Here is a 20,049-nt window from a genome sequence, read left to right as displayed (position 1 = left end):
TATGAACACTTTGAGGCAATGGTTTCTGATAATAATCTCGATTCATTTATGGAGGAGTTTGTTTCATTCCTAGACGTTGATATCAATGTCGCTGTTTCAAACAGATATTTTCCAACTATTCTGCTCTAATGTGGGCTATAATGCAAACGACTATAAAGAAAGAAGTAATAACCTACCACCATGTAATATGGAACAAGTTTTTATGGATAACAACTTCTTTATTTCGTGAGTTGGACGTTTCGAAATAAAGAAGTTGTTATACATAAAAACTTGTTCCATATTGTACGTCTCAACTTCTAAAATGCCACTCAAACAAGTCAACCACCATGGTTTGACGGTGAGTGTAACTTTCTGAAAGCCGATAAACATAAATATCTCACTAAACTTAGAAAGTATCATTGCCAAAATTACGTAACAAATTATTTGCAAGCAAAAGCAAACTTTAAAAGTTGCCGCAAGTTGAAGAGAGACCATATAATAAAACACTTGCAGTTGAGACTTCAAATGCCGCCTCACAAGGTGATTGTAAAGTTTTCTGGAGAACTGTGAAACGTCGATTGTTATCAGATAAAGGAATGAGTAATATCACACCAGGTGTATGATTTCCCTACATTTCTCTACACAACTCAAAGAAAAATTCCGAAAATAACTGTTTCGTGAAGAAGTGTATAGTTTTGTCGATAAACTTACCTGTGAATTATGTGATAATCTCCAAATAGATCTTACTAACGACATTTTGAATAGTGTAATCACAGAAAAAGGGTTACTTGACAGCATTCAGGACTACTAACCAGGTAAAGCCACTGGTGTCGACGGTATACCACCCAATTTCTAAAGCTCAGTAGTTTATATTTCTTACATTTTCTACTCTTATTGTTTAATAAAGTCTTGGATAGTGGCTGGAACATTGGTATGATATTCCCGTTATTTAAATTAGGGTCACGAAATAACCCAAACAACAACAGAGGCATATCTTACTTGAACTGCTGTGGTATGATTTTTACATCAATTATAGAAAACGCGTTTAAGAATCTGGTTAGATATTAATGAAATGAACTAATCACTGAATCTCAAGCTGGGTTTCGCCCAGGGTATTCCACTGTAGACCAAGTATTTACTTTACAGGCCATATGTACAAAATATCTGAGTAAGCACAAAGGTAGATTTTACTGTGGATTTATAAATTTAAAAAGGCCCTTGACCTCGTTGACAGAAGAAAATTGTTATATCTCCTTGAAAAAATGGATGTCATGGTAAAATCTATAATGTCTTAAAAAAACATGTACTTCCTCCGTAAAAGCAGCTGTTAAAGTTGGTAATTATAAGACAACTTTTTCAGTACATCAGTTGGAGTTAAACAAGGTTGTATTTTGAGCCCTGTATTATTTATATTCTTTGTCAATGAACTTGTACATGAAATTTATAGCCTGCAATTATGGTATATTTGTTAACCAGAGTATTGGCGACTTAATGTTGTTGTTATTTGCAGATGATGTTGTTTTATTCTCGTTTTCCACTGTTGGCCTACAAAGGCAATTAGATGTCTTATTTGAGTATTGTTCGAAATGGGGACTGAGTGTAAACAATGATAAATAAAAAATCATTGTATTCGGAAATGGAGGCATACTTTCCATGCATGAAAAATGGACTTATAATATCATAAATCTTGAAACTGTACCGCGAAGTTATAGAAAAAGTACAAATAAGCTTCTTCAAAAGATTTCTTGGTTTCGCACGTTCGTGAGATGTTATGTACCAGTGCTTTTTGCTAAGCATGGATGATGCAAAATGTTAGTGATGTCACTCTTTTATAACTACATTCAGAAGACGTTTGATTGATATGTACATTCAATTCTGGCAGCAAAGTATTGAATCATCATCATATTTGTCACACTATTCTAGTATAAAGAACTTATTCCAATGTGAAACATATGTCCATAAACTTGATAATAGAAACTTCGTTAGATGTGTAAATCTCGTATATCTCTTCATGATTTCAGAGTTAATCAACAACGTAAAAAGAAAGTCGATGATAATTCTGATTTTGAATTTATTTGTGTGTACTGTGATATGAATGTTGTAGAAAATGAATACCATGTTTTCCCTATCTGTAATAGATATTTTCTTCTCCGTAATGAATACTTCTTGTCCATCAAAATGTATTATAAAGCTAGATTAACATTACAACAAATATTAAACAAACCTCTTGTAAATATACTACGTTTAACATCTATGTATTTGCTAAAAGTATTTAGCTCAAGATCTTCTTAATTTAATATAATTTTGGTCATGTGACAACGATTGTATACCTTACAATACAATTGTACTATGGACCATGTGGCCTAAAATACGGAATAAACTTGACTTGACTTGACGTCCGGTGCAGACACCGTTAACGCATATGCCACTGAGTGTGATTTAACGCACACCGCACTGTTATTGTTTATATCACCATTTTGCCTAAAATACGGAATAAACTCGACTTGACTTGATGTCCAGTGTAGACACCGTTAACGCATATGCCACTGGGTGTGATTTAACGCACCCCGCACTGTTATTGTTTTTATCATCATGTGGCCTAAAATACGGATAAACTTGACTTGACTTGACGTCCAAGGTAGACACCGTTAACGCATATGCCACTGAGTGTGATTTAACGCACATCGCACTGTTATTGTTTATATCACCATTTGGAAACAGCTGTGTTACACCAAGACTGTAATTTATCTTATAGAATGTATATTCATATATATGAGTCATTTTCAAAATTCGTGCATATTTCATGATTTCATATTTATTGTTCTACTTTGAAATGCTGTTGATTACATTCATAGTATTCTGAATATACAAAACATAAATTAAGCAAGCTTAACGCGATTTTTTCCCTATTTGACCCTTTTTATCAGACATTTCATGAAATTGCGTCACTACCGTAACGCAATTTGTAACGTCATTTTGAAAAGAAAAAACCCCATAGATGCTCTTCATCGCTTTCTATAACAACTATTAGACAAACTGTCATGTACTTCTCAAGATTAACTGGTATTTCTTTTGATATGAAATGGAAAAGCTAAGGGTATTATCATGCAACTGCAGAGGTTTAGGTGATGGCTCTAAATGAAAAAAGGCTTTAATTTCCTAAAAAAGAAAACAACTGTTTACAAGATGTGCACTTTACATCTGAGCAAGTTAACTTGATAAAACAACAGTGGGGTCATAGTGAATGTATATAAGTACTTACACCTCCAATGCCCGAGGATCTGCTGTCCTTTTCAATAATAATTTTAACTTCAAAGTCCTGATTTCCAAATTTGATGAGGATGGTAATTATGTACCTTTCAAGTCCTCAAAGATGAAATTACATACACAGTTATTGTTATATACGGGCCACATAATGATGTACCAGAATTCTATGATAATATACTCGTAATCATAATGTACAGTTTGCTGTTGTTTATTTGCTTCCCTGTTTCAGAGCATTATGGCATGGGCTAACATCCTTTCTGACCTTATTAATAATGTGTAGAACAGATGTTCGTTAGGCTATATAACAGGTAACATAGGACACATGAAAAAACAATCACAAAGGACAATGAAGAACGAAGCGTGGTATTTTGCATTGTCATGATGTTGTCGAAGTCCATATGTCGATGATGTCGCTAATTGGACGACGTTAATGTACTAAAGGGTAGTGGGGTTTTCCAGCAAATGTAGCTAGTCAACGCCGAGACGTTTCCTCCGTTGATTATTCATGCTAAAATATACTTTCTCTCACCGTGTGTTTCTTGTTGTACTTCGGGCGGTGGGGTAGTGTAGTGGTTAAGGTGGGAGCTCGTCACGCCGAAGACCCTGGTTCGATTCCCCACATTTGTACAATGTGTGCCGTTTCTGGTTCCCCCACCGTGATATTGCTGGAATATTGCTAAAAGCGGCGTAAAACACACTCAGTCAGTCTTGTCGTCCCAGCGATTGTTTGTTGGTTTATTCTGACCACTTTCTGGCCTTGGCATAAGGTTTGGCTAAAACTGCCGATTACACCGTATAGCGTCTGTATATATTATGGGATGACAGTGAACGTTAGGGTATAGTCTCATTGCACCTGAAGCGAAACATTTTGGTGTTTGGAATATTACATGGAAAGAAATTCGTTTCAAATAACAGGCTCGACCTCGATACCACCTGGAACTATAATTAATCTGGACAACTCCATCGATATTCGTCAAATGACCACAAGTCACGTGGGTACCTGGACCGCAGCTGCAACACTGAGTCTCAGTAAGTGTGTGTGAGAGAGAGAGAGAGAGAGAGAGAGAGAGAGAGAGAGAGAGAGAGAGAGAGAGAGAGAGAGAGAGAGAGTGTATGTGCAAGTGTGTGTGTGTTTTCAATAGATGTGTACGTTGTGGGTGGGTGGATGTTCAGTGTGTGTAGCTTTGAGTTTGTGTCTATGCGTTTTTTCGTGTGTGTGTATTGAAGTTAGGTGAGTGTGTATGTTTGCGTGTGTACGGTATGTGTGTGTGTTTATGTGGGTATGGTTGTGTGTGTTAGCGTCTGTGTGTGTGAGTGTGTATGTGTTAGTGTGAGTGGGTGGTGTGTGCTTGTGTGAGAGAGCGAGTGAATGGCTGAGAGAGTGTCTAAGTGTGCTTGTGCGAATATTCTTTGTGTGTATTTGTGAGGTTGGGTTAGTGCTATAGTCTGTTTGCAGTGAAAACGTACTGATGAATTTCACTTTAAACAAGAAAGTAAATCGAATAAAGTGAAATTAAGATTGCGAATCCTCATAATTTTACCTTGCCAACTGAACATTTTATTAAACTTAGGATAAAAGTTGTTCAACAAACGATAATAGTTTCAAATCGTTATTATTATTTATGTGTTGAGTTTACAAAAACAACAACAACATTTAGTCGGTTTTTGAGCTTTTACGGAATTAAAACCACAAGCTGTACTTGTCTGTTGCTCGGCCAGGTAAGTGAGGTGAGGTGAAATGTGATTAAACGTCGTACTGAAGAATATTTCGCTCATATGACGACGTGCATGCATGTCTTTGTGTGGCTGCTTGTACTAGCCCAGACTTAAGTTGGTTTTATAATGCTAGCCCACTGAGATACCATGCCGCAGTGAAGCATGAATACCCCACTAAGACACATTACACTGACTCGGAGCCGACCAGTCCTTGTTGTACCCATTAATGCCGAGCGCCAGGCAGTGTTTAACGTCTTTTGATATGACGCGGCCGGAGGCGGTCTCTCTTCATGTTACGGAATTTGTATACTTCTTCCATAATGTGTTGATATAACATTTGTTTTGATACAAAACTAAGGATGTTAACTGTTGAAGCATATATTCTGCACACAAATATGCACATGCTTTCACGAAAGTGGTGCAGCTGCAACAATGTTGGAATGATTGCGTCTATTTGGGTTGGGTTGTTGTTGTTTTGTTTCTTATTTCAATGTTTCGTTTTATTTTTGTTTTTTGTTTGTTTGTTGTTGTTTTTTTTTGGTTTTTTGTGGGGAGGGTGTCAGGGGATCAGCTTGAACGCCTTTGAACCAGTAAACTGCTCTTTGACTGTTTGAATGTAAAAAACATTCAAAATTAGAATTGTGTCAATTAGACATTGCTTCAGTAGTGCTTTTTCACATATCGTTTATGCCACTTCGTCGAAAGGTCGGGGACATTTGGCGGGTTAGACTCGCCCAGTAGTGACAGAAACCCGTTTGGGAAGTAGTGACTGTCATGTGACACAACCTGGCGCGGCCCTGAACCTTATATAACACTTCAAATTGCTTTTGTTAGTCATTTGTTACTCGCCCCTTTCGGTAATCTCCAAAAAGTCTTGTCCTTCATTCCATTCGTCGCCACTCCACCCTTTCCGTTATCTGCAAGAAGACGTGTCCCCGTATCAACGAATGTCATATCCAATCAGAACGCGCGTAAGGATTGAGGTTCTTTGATATCAATAGTCCCGAGTACTTAAATCGGTTATGACATTATGTGATTGCTTAAAAATTCATGAAAAATATATATCGTCAATGTTCGAGTGCGTCAGTAAAGTTTATCAGCAAAGCAAATATCTGCAGATAATGAAGGTACTGCATGTCAAGACAGATAAGATTAAACTGCATTCGTGAGACGTAAACATAGTGACAGTACCATGGGTGTGTCGATCAATACCATTGCTATATGAACACTGAACGGCATATGTCGTTGGTCCAAAGACTTTGAGGACATGGATGTGGTGTAAGGCGTATACAAGGGCAGGAGTTTCATTGCTTGTTTTTTTGGTGTGGTTTTTTTTTTTGTAAAACGAGAATCTTTGAAATCACATGGAGGATACATATAAATGTCATTAATATACAGTAAAGAAGAAAATGTCCCAAAGTGGATGCTGTTAATCTGTGGAATAAAAGAATGACAAAACCCTTTCCACGTTCATAAGATATCTCAGCCAAAAGCAGAGTCCATTGTACAGTTGTGACTAAATCATGAGCAGATATTTGTTTCAGCAGTATTACTTGTACAGCTGTATGATGTTGGTTGTAAACAAATCGGGTCTGAACCACACAATCCAGTGATTATCACCATGCGATACGATGACAGAGCATGTGTTAATGAATCACTATGAAATAGCGATGATACCAGGTGTTCGCGAGAAGGTGAGCGTATCTTGCCCCACCGGTGGCACCCGTCTTAAACATATGCTAAGTCTTGTCATTCGTTCACTTGAAATATTTCGGGAACGTATGGTATAAGTCAAAATAGGGAATTGCATCGGACATAATTTTTGTCACTGATACATCAAATTTGGAAATTTCCTCCACCTGTCTACCATAAAACTTCTTGAAACCTTTACGGTAGACATGTGGAGGGAATGAGGAGGCCTTGAATGCTGTAACCTTGATCAAACAACTTCGGAGCAAGAGTGGTATGACGCTCTTTGAAATCCTGATAAAAAGAGCACACTCGATCGTACCTCAAGATTTGCGAAATGTAAACACCAAAGGCTGTAGCTATTGGAATATTGCTTCACATGAAAGGGGCACAAAGTGAAAGGTGACAGAAAAACCTTGTTCCGGTTTCCATAATGATGATGTCGAGATTTTACGTGCGCTTTCCGTCATGATGCGTATTTCGGCCGGTTCGCATTAAACTTACGTCTTTTTATCAGCAATGAAAGAAAGTGATTGCTGTCAAACCATATTGAGCGCCATATTCAGACATGAGACTTCGTTTGTTGGATATAAAATATTAGACGAGCCCCAAATTAATGTTACGTTTTAGTCCACAGGTTCACAATATCAAACTGGAAGGAGTGTCTTAATGGACATTACTGCACATACAACCAGAAATTATTGAGAATTTAAAGATTGTAATTGTTTTTCCCCACTCATTACTCACGTATTAAATGTGAATATTAGCAGAACATAACTCCAGATTCAAAGACAGGTGAACAGTTAGTATTTTGTCAAGTCACCATGGGCAGCAATGCAGGCTTCAATTCGGCGGGGCATACTACTGATCAAAGAAGTTAGAAAGTCGTGGTCCATGCTGTCCAAATATCGGACCACCTCTTCTTTCATTTCAGCAATATTTGTCAGATTTATCTTATTGACACTTTCCTTCATAAGTCCCCAAACATTTTCTATTGGATTTAGGTCAGGGTTATAGCTTTGCCAATCTAATAATGTCATATTTTGGGTCCGAAACCAGGCCTGTGAATGCTTTGAACGATGTTTTGGTCCTGCTGGAAAATCCAAAATTTCCATAGAACACGTGAGCAGATGGAAGTAAATGTCCTCGAGAATATCTGTGTACCGCTCATTGTCCATATCCCCTTCAAATACACAGAGGGGCGTTGCCCCTTACACAGATATGCCACCCCACACGTTAAATTTCGGACTGTACTTTGGGTGCTGATACAAAGGTTTTTCAGTTTGTTAAGTCCAGAATTTCAGTGTATTAGGAAACAGCCACACATAACTTTCATCTCAGAAAATCACATTGTCCCAGTTAACATTTCTATGCTGTAAGCACCAGTTCAATCTTCGCTCCTTTTGTTCAGGTTTCATGATCGGTGATGGAATTCCTCGACTTTTCTGCCAACCCATTGCATGCAGCTCAGTTCTAATTGTCTCCTTACAGACTCGATTATTTATATAATATATATTATCAACCATATCCAGCCTTAAGTTTTCTAAACTCCTTCGTTTGGTTTTAGAAACAAGAATACCAGCCGCCTCCTGTCACCGACAGTCCATTTTCTGGGCCTACCTGCGCCTCCCTGGTGCTCAATGCCATATCCATTTGCAATATTTTTCAAAACACGATAAACAGTGGACAAAGGGATGCCTGTTCTACTTGAAATCACTTTAGCTGATCTGATGTCCTTGTTATAAAACTAAAATCAACTTCCTCTTCTCTAGATCATCCATACTGAAGATCACTGAAAATGTCGTCTGCTAGCAAGTAAACAAAGGGGGATAACTGTTCACAAACTAATGAAAAAAGGATTAACGGAGTTGTCTCTCTTGAATGAAACCAAGCACTTGATAGCTGGTCAAGGTTGTTTATACAAGAAATTTAATTAAACATATTCCTAAAATTCTCAATAATTTCTGGTCATACTATACATGTATATTCAAACTGCGTACATCGATGCTCATGCTGCTGATCACTTGATTGTCTGGTCCAAAAGCAACAACAAATATATTAAAAAGGGAAATCAACTAAAACCAAAATCAATGTCGAGGCGGTTAGCGTTTGGTGACCACGCATCTGTAAACACTGCAACTTAATAATTAATCAGCATGATGAATGATGGTTGTTTGGCTGGTTTGTTGTTTAACGCCGCACTCAGCAATATTCCAGCTATATGGCGGCGGTCTATAAATAATCGAGTCTGGACCAGACAATCCAGTGATCAACAGCATGAACATTGGGGGCGCGGTGGGCGAGCTGGCTAAGGCATCACATATTGCGTGGATATGTGCGCTATATAAATATCCTATAAATAATTTTTTTTAAAAGCAACAATAAAAACCTAAATCTACGCAAGTGAAATACGAGGATATGTGTCAACCCAGTCAGCGAGCCTGACCACCCGATCCCTTTAGTCGCCTCTTACGACAAGCTTGGGTTACTGAAGACCAATTCTAACCCAGATATTTCGCGGTAAGCTAGATAAGGACACCGTTGTTTATGAATGAATGAATAGTTTATAATATTCCCTTTCGTGTTGGAAATTCCATTGCTGTACATGACTCAGCTACATAATCAAGTTGTAGTTTCAGTCTCATCCTCGGGAGATGACTGTTTGGTAACAGTGTCAGTCGCAAAGTGAAGACCTCTTCACGTGTAAGGCATAAATAGTGAGAGTAATGTACTATTAGAGACAAGGCTCAGATTACGTAAATTCTAATTTTAGATATAATGAGTGAGTGAGTGAGTGAGTTTAGTTTTACGCCGCACTCAGCAATATTCCAGCTATATGGCGGCGGTCTGTAAATAATCGAGTCTGGACCAGACAATCCAGTGATCAACAGCATGGGCATCGATCTGCGCAATTGGGAACCGATGACATGTGTCAACCAAGTCAGCGAGCCTGACCACCCGATCCCGTTAGTCGCCTCTTACGACAAGCATAGTCGCCTTTTATAGCAAGCACATGGGTTGCTGAAGACCTATTCTAGCCCGGCATCTTCACGGGTCTTTAGATATAATGATATAACTATAATGATAATAATTATTCAAAGAAACGATCTCATTTCTTTGGTAAAGTGTACACATCTATTATTAGAAAGTTGGAAAAACCATGGTACTATTTTTAGAATTAGCCCTCAGGCCCCTTAAGAGCCCCTCTGCTGATAGTAATATCTCCAAAGAAACACGACAATGTAATTTCAATGATGCAGATGCCTTTAATATAAATGTAGCTGCAGTTATACATCGTCCATGTCAACGTTGGAGCAGAGTACGAAGCTAATATCGGTCATGTGTTGAAGGCGCTTTAAGAGCCCCTCTGCTGATAGTAATATCTCAAAAGAAACACGACAATGTAATATCAATGATGCAGATGCCTTTAATATAGATGTAGCTACAGTAATACATCATCCATGTCAACGTTGGAGCAGAGTACGAAGCTAATATCGGTCATGTGTTGAAGGGCCTTTACGATCCCCTCTGCTGATAGTAATATCTCCAAAGAAACACGACAATGTAACATCAATGATGCAGATGGCTTGAATATAGATGTAGTACTTCATCCATGTCAACGTTGGAGCAGAGTACGAAGCTAATATCGGTCATGTGTTGAAGGCGCTTCAGGCAATCTCATCAAGAAGCATCTTGGCAACAGGTCCGAGGAAGACGTTGAGCTCTTCATCTTGGTAAAGCTACAAAAGATGATTAACTGTGTGTGGTGTCAGGGCCATGATACAATCGGAGTCAGTCATACCCACTTAAGTGAATTATGTTACAATTAATCCGGAAACAGCGTCATAAGAGGTGCATACGCACGCACGCATATATAAATACACATTAAGACATATTTTCACACTAATGAAATTATATTTTTAAAGGAGAGAAAAAGTAAAAACTTTATCCTGTGTTGGTATGAAAATGGGAAGTTATAACCATTTTAGGTTTCAGTGCAGCCGTCCTGGGTGATGCAGGTCTCTGTGCATGGTGATCTCCCTTAGGCGTGATGTAGAAGGTGGGTGGTGGCAATCAGCGTGATATAGAAGGTGAGTGGTGGCAATCAGCGTGATATAGAAGGTGAGTGATGGCAATCAGCGTGATATAGAAGGTGAGTGGTGGCGTGATATAGAAGGTGAGTGATGGCAATCAGCGTGATATAGAAAGTGAGTGATGGCAATCAGCGTGATATAGAAGGTCGGTGGTGGCAATCAGCGTGATATAGAAGGTGAGTGGTGGCAATCAGCGTGATATAGAAGGTGAGTGATGGCGTGATATAGAAGGTGAGTGATGGCAATCAGCGTGATATAGAAGGTGAGTGATGGCAATCAGCGTGATATAGAAGGTGAGTGATGGCAATCAGCGTGATATAGAAGGTGAGTGATGGCAATCAGCGTGATATAGAAGGTGAGTGATGGCGTGATATAGAAGGTGAGTGATGGCAATCAGCGTGATATAGAAGGTGAGTGATGGCAATCAGCGTGATATAGAAGGTGAGTGATGGCAATCAGCGTGATATAGAAGGTGAGTGATGGCAATCAGCGTGATATAGAAGGTTAGTGATGGCGTGATATAGAAGGTGAGTGATGGCAATCAGCGTGATATAGAAGGTGAGTGATGGCAATCAGCGTGATATAGAAGGTGAGTGATGGCAATCAGCGTGATATAGAAGGTGGGTGGTGGCAATCAGCGTGATATAGAAGGTGAGTGGTGGCAATCAGCGTGATATAGAAGGTGAGTGATGGCGTGATATAGAAGGTGAGTGATGGCAATCAGCGTGATATAGAAGGTGAGTGATGGCAATCAGCGTGATATAGAAGGTGGGTGGTGGCAATCAGCGTGATATAGAAGGTGAGTGGTGGCAATCAGCGTGATATAGAAGGTGAGTGATGGCGTGATATAGAAGGTGAGTGATGGCAATCAGCGTGATATAGAAGGTGAGTGATGGCAATCAGCGTGATATAGAAGGTGAGTGGTGGCAATCAGCGTGATATAGAAGGTGAGTGGTGGCAATCAGCGTGATATAGAAGGTGAGTGGTGGCAATCAGCGTGAAATAGAAGGTGAGTGATGGCAATCAGCGTGATATAGAAGGTGGGTGGTGGCAATCAGCGTGATATAGAAGGTGAGTGATGGCAATCAGCGTGATATAGAAGGTGAGTGATGGCGATCAGCGTGATATAGAAGGTGAGTGATGGCAATCAGCGTGATATAGAAGGTGAGTGGTGGCAATCAGCGTGATATAGAAGGTGAGTGATGGCAATCAGCGTGATATAGAAGGTGGGTGGTGGCAATCAGCGTGATATAGAAGGTGGGTGGTGGCAATCAGCGTGAAATAGAAGGTGAGTGGTGGCAATCAGCGTGATATAGAAGGTGGGTGGTGGCAATCAGCGTGATATAGAAGGTGAGTGATGGCAATCAGCGTGAAATAGAAGGTGAGTGATGGCAATCAACGTGATATAGAAGGTGGGTGGTGGCAATCAGCGTGATATAGAAGGTGAGTGATGGCAATCAGCGTGAAATAGAAGGTGAGTGATGGCAATCAGCGTGATATAGAAGGTGAGTGGTGGCAATCAGCGTGATATAGAAGGTGAGTGGTGGCAATCAGCGTGATATAGAAGGTGAGTGATGGCGTGATATAGAAGGTGAGTGATGGCAATCAGCGTGATATAGAAGGTGAGTGATGGCAATCAGCGTGATATAGAAGGTGAGTGATGGCAATCAGCGTGATATAGAAGGTGAGTGATGGCAATCAGCGTGATATAGAAGGTGGGTGATGGCAATCAGCGTGATATAGAAGGTGAGTGGTGGCAATCAGCGTGATATAGAAGGTGGGTGATGGCAATCAGCGTGATATAGAAGGTGGGTGGTGGCAATCAGCGTGATATAGAAGGTGAGTGATGGCAATCAGCGTGATATAGAAGGTGAGGTGGTGGCAATCAGCGTGATATAGAAGGTGGTGATGACAATCAGCGTGATATAGAAGGTGAGTGGTGGCAATCAGCGTGATATAGAAGGTGGTGATGGCAATCAGCGTGATATAGAAAGGTGAGTGATGGCAATCAGCGTGATATAGAAGGTGGGTGATGGCAATCAGCGTGATATAGAAGGTGAGTGGTGGCAATCAGCGTGATATAGAAGGTGAGTGATGGCAATCAGCGTGATATAGAAGGTGGGTGGTGGCAATCAGCGTGATATAGAAGGTAGGTGGTGGCAATCAACGTGATATAGAAGGTGAGTGGTGGCAATCAGCGTGAAATAGAAGGTGAGTGGTGGCAATCAGCGTGATATAGAAGGTGAGTGGTGGCAATCAGCGTGAAATAGAAGGTGAGTGATGGCAATCAGCGTGATATAGAAGGTGGGTGATGGCAATCAGCGTGATATAGAAGGTGAGTGGTGGCAATCAGCGTGATATAGAAGGTGAGTGATGGCAATCAGCGTGATATAGAAGGTGGGTGGTGGCAATCAGCGTGATATAGAAGGTGAGTGCTGGCAATCAGCGTGATATAGAAGGTAGGTGGTGGCAATCAACGTGATATAGAAGGTGAGTGGTGGCAATCAGCGTGAAATAGAAGGTGAGTTGTGGCAATCAGCGTGATATAGAAGGTGAGTGGTGGCAATCAGCGTGAAATAGAAGGTGAGTGATGGCAATCAGCGTGATATAGAAGGTGAGTGATGGCAATCAGCGTGATATAGAAGGTGGGTGGTGGCAATCAGCGTGATACCAATGCTAGGGTATATCAACCAACTTACCACTTCGCTGAACGTTGACACGCTGCTAATGACACAGAACAGATTAAACTAAACTCACTCACTCACTCTCTCACTCTTACCTTGATGTCACAGATTGAAGGTACAGTGAAGACACCAGTTTCATCAGTGGGTATAGGGTCTGCTATATTTCCAAACAGAGTCGACAGGAGGTATTTGTCTGCAAAAATCATCAGTAATCGACTGCAGATCATCCTCAGAAAATGGGTACCTGGTGGGATAACTAACCTTCCAGCGCCTCACAGGCAGCTTGGGTTATCCGGGGTAATAACAGTCAGATGTGTTAGCGCTATGAGCATGTGTGTTGCACATGGAAAAATATTGTGGACATTATAATTTCTCATTTATTCATTATTGCTATTATCATCCTCGACAACCCAGGGCATCACCTCGCCATTCTGGATCCACTCACCACCAAAGCGAAGCAGGATTCGCTTGTCCATGGGTGCATTTAAACTGTCTGCTATGTTCAGCGTCATGACCTTTTATGGGTGTCAAACAGAAAGGATCAGGATGCAGGGAAGGTCTTTGACTAAAATTGACTAAGTACGGGGAATACGTAGATGTTTAAGGTTTAAATATTAAATGTTACGAGGAATGGACTCATACGATGTTACTCAGAAATATCAGAGTATATTTTATTGGCAAAAAGCGTGAAGCAATGAAAACATCTGTCACCAAATTTGTTCAATTCATATTTAAATTTTCTCATTTGGAAAAAATGTAAATATATATACTTTGATATTGATAACATGCCAAAGTGAATACATATTTTACTGTAACTATAGTTACAGGCAATTTATGCAGTATTATTTTCAGACAGTCAGCAGGTGCAATATGTTACCTATTTTTCTAGATATTGTAATAATACACTTACGGGAGAATACAGTTGTGCTATTTTGGGAACGAAATTGGATACGAAAAATTTAAAATATATTTTGGCACAAAACCTGAATATCTGTATAAGTAAATATTTTTTAATAAGTTATCATAGATCTATTGTTTGTTTTGTTTGTTTGTTTGTTTGTTTAACGCCGCACTCAGCAATATTCCAGCCATATGGCGGCAGTCTGTCAATAATCAAGACTGGACCAGACAATCCAGTGATCAACATAATGAACATCGATCTACACAATTGGGATACGCTGCATGTGTCAACCACGTCAGCGAGCCTGAACACCCGATCACGTTAGTCGCCCCTCACGACAAGCATGGGTTGCTGAAGACTAATTCTAACCCGAATTTCGCAGGTCATAGGCCTGTATAATGCAAGCAAATCACTGGTAGACAAAAAAGCAACCATTATATGATACGAGTGAGTGGTGTTTTAGTTTTACGCCGCTTGTAGCAATATTCCAGCAATGTCACGGCGGGGGACACCAGAAATGGGCTTCAGTGTTATTCTCATCAAGGTCACAGGGATGTGAGTCTGGGAATGGGAAGATATTAACCAAAGATAATCGTTTTCCAGCAGTTGTTATGAATACGGCACCAAAAGGCTATACATTAGAATATATACCCCAGTCATAACATTTTGGACAAACATGACAACAGGTAAAAGTATGCAATATCATGTCATAATCATATGATCAGGTCAGGTCAATATATCAAAAGTGGAGTATTAAATTATATTAATTCCTCAAAGAAGAACACCATAAAATATATGACTTGGAACTAAGATCCTGAAACAGCAGTGTTTGAAATGATTTCGTATTCCTTGTCATTGTCTACCTGGGCCTAGATTTTCGAAGCTCTCTTAGAGCTAAGATAGTCGTAAGTTAATGTTAACATATGGCACTTACGACTATCTTAGCTCTAAGAGAGCTTCGAAAATCTAGGTCCTTGAGCATAGTTTTCGTGAGATGTAGATGACGTAACACAGATGGTGAAACATTCGTGTTGGGCTATGACTTATATTAGTCTTAAATTATCATTAAATCATCGTATCCTAACAATCTGTATTTCATAGTGCCTGAAGTCAACACTTTGAAAGTCGAAGAAAGAGTTAAGGCTCTGTCTGTCTGGTTGGCTGTGTGTGTGTGTGTGTGTGTGTGTGTGTGTGTCTGTGTGTGTGTGTGTGTGTCTGTGTGTGTGTCTGTGTCTGTGTCTGTGTCTGTGTCTCTCACTGTGTGTATGCATATTGATCACATGGTTATTGGTCTATATAATATAGTCCACATACGTTTTCCAAGGCCGTACTCAGTGGACAGGACGGGGAGGTAGCGGTCACTGGTGACCGTCATGACGACGCCTACCCTCCCCTTCCTTCTTTCCAACTCCCCAAAATACGCCTTGGCACTGATGGTCTTCTCGCCCTGCACTGCGTAACCCAGCTGGACGTCAAACAGGTACGTTGCCTTCTCTGAAACAAGCAATGTCATACAGGAGTATTGCCTTGTCGGACAGGATATGGCATTCAGGAAGAACCACTTTTCTGAAACAGGGAATGTCATCTTTCTCTGAAAGAGTTTCTGTCCTACAAAGTATAAAAGACTCTGGAACTATTAATGACATACAGAAACAAAGTCTTCTCTGAAAGAACGTACGTAAGTGGGTGAGTGAGTGAGTTGGCTTTACGCCGCTTTCAGCGTTATTCCAGCAATATCACGGCGGTTGTCACTAGAAATGGGCTTCACATATTGTACCCATGTGGCGAAACGATCCCAGGTCTTCGGCGTGACGAGCAAACACTTTAACCACTTGGCCCTTTAACCCTTTAACTAATTTCTCGTATATTTTTTTTTATTACACCCATACCGTCTAAAAGTGTGTTTGTGACGACAATTGGAGGAGCAAAATTCTCAAAAATAATTTGTTTTCCGTAGTTGCTTAATTAAAGATATGGTATCAAATAGACGCCATGTTACCAAAGACGATGCCGCATACCTGGAATGCAGAGTTCTGGGAAACTTCGGGTGATCTCTTTGACTTTGCATGTGTTTTTCTTCTCGTTGATGGTGTAGCGAAGTCCCTGCACAGAGACACTGATATCGTCACACCAGTCTCAGGAATATGAACCAGTTGGATATTACCGGAAAAGGTTTTAGCAAGTATTGATGTTTATGCTACACGTTTACAGAATGCGCTAGTTTAGGCATCCCATTGTGTTATACATCTCCTACCTCTTTACGATTTCGATAGATCGCCTGGACCGATCTCCATCAAAGCTTGGTTCATCACCCACATCAACAGGGCTCGACGTACACCTACACCAATCACGCCTGGTCCTTACGATCTCAGATTACCCGCCCTTGGTTTTCATTAGACTCAATGGGCTAACGAACCAATCAGAATACAGGTGATGATCTTGAAGTCCCAATGATGATCACTCACTCACTAACCCACTCACACACTCATCCACTCACACACTCACTCATTCACTCATTCAGGCGACAACACACGATACGTACTGCCTTATAGACGGTGATGATCTTGAAGTCCCAATGATGATCACTCACTCACTCACTCACTCGCCCACTCACTCACTCACTCGCTCGCTCACTCACCCACTCACCCACTCACTCACTCACTCACTCACTCGCTCACTCACCCACTTACTCACTCACTCACCCAATCTACAACACACGATAGCTTCCTTATAGACGGTGATGATCTTGAAGTCCCCATGATGATCACTCACTCACTCACTCACTCGCCCACTCACTCACTCACTCCTCCTCCTCACTCACTCACTCACTCACTCACTCACTCACTCACTCACTCACTCACTCACTCACTCACTCACTCACTCACTCACTCACTCACTCACTCACTACTCACTCCCTCTCACTCACCCACCCAAGCTACAACACACTATACTTGCTTCCTTATAGTCGGTGATGATCTTGAAGTCCCCATGATGGTCGCCGACAGATATGTTTGATACAATCGCAGTCATCTGATTCTGCTGGTCGTAGTAGATGATGTTGCGGCCCTGGGAATATAGGAAACAGAAAGACAATAACTGGAATACATTCGGTTCAAAAATGAATTCTCAATGAATGAATAAAAATATTTCTTTTCTCAGCCTTCCAAACCGCTGTGGAAATGTATTTTATTGTGATAAAAACATTTCTCTTACCTTTACACGCAAGTCTGCTTGATCGTTCATCATTTACAATGACCAAAATGTAATTAAACATGATCTACGAGTCTAGTCTATGTTCCGAACGTCTGTGTTAAATACTCATGGGTGTCTAAGTCTATGAAGTATGGAGCGACGACGATCACCTGTCAGCGCTACGGGAGCGACGACTGTCGTAACTACGACTGTCTGTGTTAAAGTAAACAGGAACGACGATCACCTCAGCGCTACGACTGTCGTAAGTCTATGTTAAAGTAAGTCTAAAAAGTACGGGAGTGACGATCACCTCAGCGCTCCGACTGTCGTACCGACTGTCGTAAGTCTATGTTAAAAAAGTAGCGCTACGGGAGTGACGATCACCTCAGCGCTACGACTGTCGTAATTCTGTGTTAAAGTGACGTCACCTCAGCGACTGTCGTAGAAGTCTATGGACCCAGCGCTACGACTGTCGTAAGTCTATGTTAAAGTTAAAGTACGGAGTGACGATCACCTCAGCGCTCCGATCACCTCAGCGCTACGACTGTATGTTAAAAAGGAGGGGAGGGACGATCACCTCAGCGCGACTGTCGTAAGTCTATGTTAAAAGTACGGGAGTGACGATCACCTCAGCGCTACGACTGTCGTAAGTCTGTTAAAAGTGAGGAGTGTTAAAGTACGGGAGCGACGATCACCTTCACCTCATCACCTCAGCGCTCCGACTGTCGTAAGTCTATGTTAAAGTAGGGGAGTGACGATCACCTCAGCGCTCCGACTGTCGTAAGTCTATGTTAAAGTGAGGGGAGTGATGATCACCTCAGCGTCGTCCGACTGTCGTAGTCTATGTTAAAGTACTGTGTTAAAGGGAGCGACGATCACCTCAGCGCTCCGACTGTCGTAAGTCTGTGTTAAAGTACGGGAGTGACGATCACCTCAGCGCGACGACTGTCTATGTTAAAGTCGATGCGCTGTACGGGAGTGACGATCACCTCAGCGCTCCGACTGTCGTAAGTCTGTGTTAAGGTACGGGAGCGACGATCACCTCAGCGCTCCGACTGTCGTAAGTCTGTGTTAAAGTAAGGGAGCGACGATCACCTCAGCGCTACGACTGTCGTAAGTCTATGTTAAAGTACGGGAGCGACGATCACCTCAGCGCTACGACTGTCGTAAGTCTATGTTAAAGTAAGGGTGCTACGATCACCTCAGCGCTACGACTGTCACCTACTGGGAGCGCTACACCTGCTGCCATGTACAGAGTTATGTCCTCCAGAACACTAAAGTTATAAGGCCTGTCTACCCACCCTCTCCTTAAGCGGCTTGTAGTGCTCGTGCACCTGAGGCAGACCCAATCCAAGAGACCCCTCATACGCTCTCCAAGAAGGGTTGGCGCATTTCCTCTCAGCGACCGACACGCCGGCAACAGCTACGGCAAACAACAGCTTTAACATACTGAACTTGCCTCTTGCAATAGCCCTGTGAGTCTGACGTGAAGCCGTCTGTCCGGGTTTATATAGCTTGCAGCGATATTGTGTGGGATATTACACCAGTCTGGAACACCAGTTCATTTTGATATATCGAGTTGATATAATAACTGATAATACATAGTTATGTAATAACAGCTGATGATATGACAATGCGTTTTAGAGATGAACAGGATATCAATTTTTCAATAAACTGTTTCTGATAAATTTAATTTATTTATTTGTGTCTGTAAAGATTTTTAATTATTCAGTTTGACGGGGGAAAAGATTGCCGGTCATGTTACTGAGTGAGTATGGTTTTACGCCGCTTTTTGCAATGTTCCCGCAGTATCACGGCAGGGGACACCAGAAAGGGGCTTCACACATTGTGAGAAATCAAACCCGGGTCTTCGGCGTGACGAGCGAACCAACGCTTATACCACTAGGCTACCCCACCGCCCCTCATCATGTTACTGACAGAAGAATCGGTCCTCCTTATACAAACATTGTGCCTATGATGTGTCAGTGAGTGAGTGAGTGACCTTTTAACATCCTCTACATCTCCAAGGTGCATGCATTTCGGTAAAACCCTCAAACTTGAATTCCTTCCCGTAAGGGTGGGGTGCCATGGGAGTGTTATGGTGTGGGGGTGTTGAGATAGGAGTAAGACGTTTGATGAAAGCCACTCGATAATTTACAGACTGCTGCCATATAGCTGAATTTTGCTGAATGCGACGTAAAACAACAAACAAACAAACAAACATAGCACGACGTATCAGTTTAATGTAAGAGGAAATCCCAAACTGATACTTGACTGAAACATTTATCAGTTTGGTGAGAAACACAAGTTGGGGCGTTGCGCGCACACAGTTAGAAAAATCGGGGCGAACCTTATCGAAATACATTTTTGGACACTTGAATAACTTGCTGCTAGAGCGATTAAACGAGTTCGGTTCTTCAATTCTGAATTTAAAAAAATTTAAATGGAACTCCGAAACATTCCAACCATGATATTGCATTAATTAGAAACATGTGATAATTTAGAGATTCTGATAGACTAACACGTC

At 41.1% G+C, this 20,049-nt stretch overlaps 1 protein-coding gene across 2 annotated transcripts; it reads right to left on the bottom strand.

Moving 5' to 3' along the window:
• Window positions 1-10,062: 10,062 nt before the first annotated feature.
• Window positions 10,063-19,000, bottom strand: LOC124259218. 2 transcript variants are annotated; one of them, XM_046693325.1, is made up of 7 exons: window positions 18,824-19,000; window positions 17,286-17,396; window positions 16,349-16,433; window positions 15,645-15,824; window positions 13,525-13,622; window positions 10,298-10,391; window positions 10,063-10,208 (listed from the first exon to the last, which is right to left on the bottom strand). In XM_046693325.1, the coding sequence occupies exons 1-6, from the start codon at window positions 18,968-18,970 to the stop codon at window positions 10,320-10,322; spliced, it is 693 nt and encodes a 230-aa protein (XP_046549281.1). In that variant the 5' UTR covers window positions 18,971-19,000; the 3' UTR covers window positions 10,063-10,208; window positions 10,298-10,319. The 2 variants fall into 2 exon arrangements, with proteins under 2 accessions (XP_046549281.1, XP_046549282.1); XM_046693326.1 differs by having other exon boundaries at window positions 10,063-10,153; window positions 10,306-10,391.
• Between the last annotated feature and the right edge of the window lie 1,049 nt (window positions 19,001-20,049).

The sequence above is a fragment of the Haliotis rubra genome, unplaced genomic scaffold (assembly GCF_003918875.1).
Source record: "Haliotis rubra isolate DU_JTF1 unplaced genomic scaffold, ASM391887v1 Scf714, whole genome shotgun sequence".
NCBI lineage: Eukaryota > Metazoa > Mollusca > Gastropoda > Lepetellida > Haliotidae > Haliotis > Haliotis rubra.
Note: the sequence above shows the minus strand (reverse complement) of the source record. Positions and strands in the feature narration are given on the sequence as shown.